The sequence below is a fragment of the Sprattus sprattus genome (assembly GCF_963457725.1).
Source record: "Sprattus sprattus genome assembly, chromosome: 3".
Taxonomy (NCBI): Eukaryota; Metazoa; Chordata; class Actinopteri; order Clupeiformes; family Clupeidae; genus Sprattus; species Sprattus sprattus.
Genome location: NC_137922.1, coordinates 28,148,494 through 28,153,493, shown reverse-complemented (window position 1 = coordinate 28,153,493; position 5,000 = coordinate 28,148,494). Strand labels below are relative to the sequence as shown.

General features: G+C 42.8%; 1 protein-coding gene across 1 annotated transcript in view; it reads right to left on the bottom strand.

The window, feature by feature from the left end:
• sema5bb (sema domain, seven thrombospondin repeats (type 1 and type 1-like), transmembrane domain (TM) and short cytoplasmic domain, (semaphorin) 5Bb) overlaps nt 1-4,942 on the bottom strand; it is a gene marked incomplete at both ends in the record, with an annotated part of 39,257 nt that extends 34,315 nt beyond the window's left edge. Inside the window, 3 exons of the mRNA XM_080835425.1 lie at nt 850-895; nt 1,039-1,138; nt 4,813-4,942. Coding sequence (XP_080691551.1) covers nt 850-895; nt 1,039-1,138; nt 4,813-4,942 — 276 coding nt within the window. The remainder of the gene's footprint in view (nt 1-849; nt 896-1,038; nt 1,139-4,812) is intronic.
• Between the last annotated feature and the right edge of the window lie 58 nt (nt 4,943-5,000).

The following is a 5,000-nucleotide window of genomic DNA, read 5'->3' as shown; positions in this document are numbered from 1 at the left end:
CTCAACTTTGTGAAGGCATTTCGGGAGTATCAGCATGTTGAGTCCGAAGAGGAGGAGGAATAGGTTGAGGAGGACCGTGGGGAAGAGGAAGTGCACTTTACAGACCTTCACAGTGTGCTTAGCGCTGATGATGAAGATGACCAGGTGCTATGTGTACTGCCTCCCCACCATAGGTGTACAGCCCATACACTAATCCAGTTGCAAACAATTTAAAAAAAATGATGACACATAAACAATGCTTAATGCTGTGAAGTTGGAAATAATAAAGGCATAGAAATGCTAATTTTGTATCCTCCTGTCATATTTTTAGACATTATAATACAGTCCAATTATTGTTAATATGAATAGGCCTAAAGTTACAGTGTTTCTATCACAATTTGCCAGACTTTGACCTTTTGTCTGTTCTTGCGATGATCGTTCTTTGTATTGTGCCATGAGCCATCACTGTGGCTATTATGTTCTACTGTTTACCATAAGTACAGATACCACATCACCTTCCACTGGATGTGTGATTCACTAATTGAGCGTCTTGAGCTTCATTACAGTAAGATTGCCAAATCCATACTTCCAGTGATTTTGGTGCGAGTAACTTACAAGTAATACAATAGTAGTGTAATGCCTTACATTTTAAAAACAGTAATATTGTAATGTAACGAATAACTTTAAAATGACAGTAACAAGTAATAAATAATGCATTCTAGTTTTGAAGTAACTTGCCCAACACTGGTGTTTTGTGTGTGTGTGTGTGTGTTTGTGTGTGTGTGTGTGTGTGTGTGTGTTTTGTGTTTGTGTGTGTGTGTGTGTGTGTGTGTGTGTGTGTGTGTGTGTGCAGAAGGTTGAGTGGCCTACCTGCAATAGGGAAACATTTCTCAAACTCAGCCTGAATAGGTGATTTCTGTAGAAAAGGGCAGAGATTGAAAACTGAGTGTGTGTGTGAGGGAGAGAGAGAGCGTGTCTGTTTGTGTGTGTGTGTGTGTGTGTGAGAGAGAGAGAGAGAGTCTGTGTGTGTTTGTGTGTGTGTGTGTGTGTGTGTTTTACCTTGCTCCAACAATAAGCTGGTTTCTGGTGAGATCCAATGCCAGTTGAGAGTAATCAGTCACTCCTGCTACTGAGAAACTGGACAGCCATGGAGACAGAGCTGAGAGAGGGAGAAAGAGAGGGAGAAAGAGAGAGAGAGAGAGAGAGAGGGGGAGAGGGAGGGAGAGAGAGAGAGAGAGAGAGAGAGAAAGGGAGAGAGGGAGAGAGGGAGAGAGGAAGAGAGAGAGAGAGGAAGAGAGAGAGAGTGATACAAAAATTCTATACTTTTCAAATGTAGACGCAGACACACCTGCACAGCACACACACACACACACACACAAGTTAACATGTAGGCACACTGACACACTCGTGGACAAACACACACACACATACTTCTGTCTGTCTGTCTGTCTGTCTGTCTGTCTGTCTGTCTGTCTGTCTGTCTGTCTGTCTGGCTGGCTGTCTGTCTGTCTGTCTCTGTGTGTCTGTTACTGTGTGCGTATGCGTGCATCTGTGTGTGTGTGTGTTTGTGTGTGTGTGTCTGTGTGTGTGTGTGAATCAGCCTTTGTGTGTGTGTGTGTGTGTGTCTGTCTGTGTGTGTGTGTGTGTGTGTGTGTGTGTGTGTGTGTGTGTGTGTGTGTGTGTGTGTGTGTGCACGTCTCTCTCTCTGATAGGGTGATTAAGAGTCTCGGCTGGTGAAATATGAGATGCTCCACGCTGCCTAACCGTTGCCCTGGGAAACGTAAATCATCAGTCTTATCGCCTGAAAACCTGGCACTGGTACAACACACACACACACACACACACACACACACACACACACACACACACACACACACACACATCCCTTTTAACATCTACTAAAACTTTTAACGGCTCCTCTGTCCGCTGAAATAAGAATGATTATGCTCCATTAATCTTTTCCTAATGCTGTATAATTTAAAAGGTCGTCCACAGCTGGGGGTATGCGCACATTTAACCAGAGTTACGGCCTGGACAGATTTAACCACAGTTATGACCTGGACACATTTAACCAGAGTTAAGCTTGACATGTAGGTGATGCATACTGGGTGACGCTTAGGTGTGTGAGACTAAAGTTCTAGTTCTGTGTTGATGTTAAAGGACTGGTGTGTGTGTGTGTGTGTGTGTGTGTGTGTGTGTGTGTGTGTGTGTGTTGATGTTGAAGGACTGGGTGACGCTCAGGTGTGTGAGAGAAACAGAAGTGGATGAAAGAGTAGAATGTGTCCACTTCCCTGATCAATGAAAATCTAAAACAGTCCGATGTCGGTAAAGTCTTGTCAATGACTGATCACTACACACTGATATGTGTGTGCCTGCAAGATACTTTTATCCAAAACTACTTCTACAGTTTAAACAAGGTTGGTATTTTATCAGTGTATATTCCTCAGAACTAGACCCTTATGACTGCAGCGTTTCCTTCTCACCTAAAAGCGTGACGGATTGCTAATCACTAACGAGATGCTAGCGGCTAAAACTAGCGAAACCTCATGAAATGTGCTTAATTTGACACTATGACAAACTAATTAGTCAACAACTGTCCTAACACAGCCAAACATCAAGCAAGTGCAACACAAGACAAAGCAAGACGGCAAATAAGCTACTTACTAGTTCGGCAGACAGTAAAAAGCCGGGCGGCTTCAGGCAAACCTACATAACGCAGTCATTTGCCAACGGAACCTGGTATGGCAATGGCACGGAAGCGATTCTCCACATTAAAAGTCATTGTAGTGCCCCAATTTTTTTTAAAGCTGTTATTTTAAGGTAAAAATGCTTATCCTAACCCTAACCCTGAAGTACAATTACTGCATAATGTCCCTTTAATAAATCACTTCACATTACTGTAAGTCACCTTCCTAACTAACGCAAGTCATTTTTCACCTTCCTAACTAACGCAAGTAATTGTCGTAATTTCTCACAGACTCTAATATTAAATAAAACAACACATTCACTTGAATATAACTCTGATTAATGACCCTTTGCCAGTGACTCACTGACTGTGGAAAAGAGTGCTGTTTCAGAGAGCGTGTTATTATCTATCTGGGAGCAGTGCAGGTGTGTGAGTGTGTGTGTGTGTGTGTGTGCAGGGCCGGCCCGAGGCATAAGCGATACAAGCGGGCGCTTGGGGCCTCCTGACCGCCAGGGGGCCCCCTATCGGAAAAAATATATAATTAAAAATAATAATAATATTAAATAACTTAAACAAGTGACCTGATTGATTGAATGAAATAAAGAATACATCTATACACGAAAATTCTGATTTTACGATCAACATACCTGCCAGCGTTCGAGTCATGCATATCAACTGCGTGCTCAATCTGCTGACAGATAATTCGCGGTCATAGACAGACACTGCATAATACTCAAGGTTGGAAGGGACATAATAAAGCATGTCATCTAAAAGAACGTATCTCTCTGGTGCCCAAAAACGGAAAAAGAAAAGGACAGAAGATGAGAAAAAAGAGCAAGATAAAGGTATGTTTGCATGATTATTTAAAATATGTTTTGAACTCATTTGAGGGAGGAGCAGCTCAAGCTATCATAGGAGTTAGCTAGCTAGCTAGCGAGTTAATGTCATCTTATATTTGCCATCACATGAGCTATATACATCAACAGTGTATGTATCTCATTAATATACATTTATCTAGGTGTATATCAGATGTCAACGATATTGGCAGTGTTTAGGATGTTCAATCAAGCATGTACTGCTAGCTCTTGCCAGGCTTAATCTAACTTTACTTCGCTGACTGAGGTGGACATTAGCACTAGTAGCTAGCTACATGAAAACGAGACTGACGGCAAATTTACCACACTGTCTCTGATTTTTGCACGTGAAAGCGTTCATAGTTTAGTACTGTTTTATAAATGTGACATAGTGGTGAGTCTGACAGCGACTAAGTGCAGAGTCTTAGTCCGTGAGATATCGGTTTATATTGGAGGAAACAGCCAAAGGTGAACTTAACCTTCTAGGTGTAAGGGATGCAAGCTAGCATTGCTGTGCCTGTGCACGTTAGTAAAAGTGACATCTCAGCCAAAGATGGAGCACAATGTTCGCTCTGCTCTAAGATCTTTGTTGAGAGATGGCCTATTGGTCTTTATGAGAAAACACCATGTTGAGGTGAGGAGACGTCTGTGATGAAAATATACTTATATTGTATTAATATTATATTTAGGATGTTAAGTGTTCACCACACTGCAATTAGGTGTGCCTCATTTTGCCACACTAGAATAGGAATGGTTAGGTGTGGAATTGTTTGTTGATGAGTGTAAGTAATGATGGCAAAAAAAACGAATTTTTCATAAACTGTATTTCCCTTCTCCAGCTGGCCATATAAGAAATACAGGAAATCACATCTACGTAATTCAGTATTAATACAATTGATAATGTCAATTCATTCATTGTCAAATCATTGTAGTGTGACATTTTTGTCAATAATCGTTGAGAGCAAATGACTCCGCTAGGTGGGAGGGGGGGCCCCAATATCAAATTCTGCTTAGGGCCCCCGAAAGGCTTGGGCCGGCCCTGTGTGTGTGTGTCATTATCTCTCTGGGAGCAGTGTTGGTAAGTGTGTGTGTGTGTGTGTGTGTGTGTGTGTGTGTGTGTGTGTGTGTGTGTGTGTGTGTGTGTGTGTGTGTGTGTGTGTGTGTGTGTGTGTGTGTGTGTGTGTGTGTGTATGTGTGTGTGTGTATGTGTGTGTGTGTTATTATCTCTCTAGGAGCAGTGTTGGTGTGTGAAATTACCAGGAAATGAGACGATGGGATGTTGCCGTTGGTTACACTCTTCTGAAGGCTGGGTCTCAGGACGGAAGTCAGGGGTTTGGGACAGGGCGAAGGGCAGGAGGAGGAAGAGGAGGAAGAGGAGAGGGCTGTAGGAGGGCAGTGCTCGAGCCGCTGCCGCTGTCGTCATGATTACGCTCACAACAGCAACACGGCCTCTGGACACACCTGAGGAGCAGAGAGGAAAC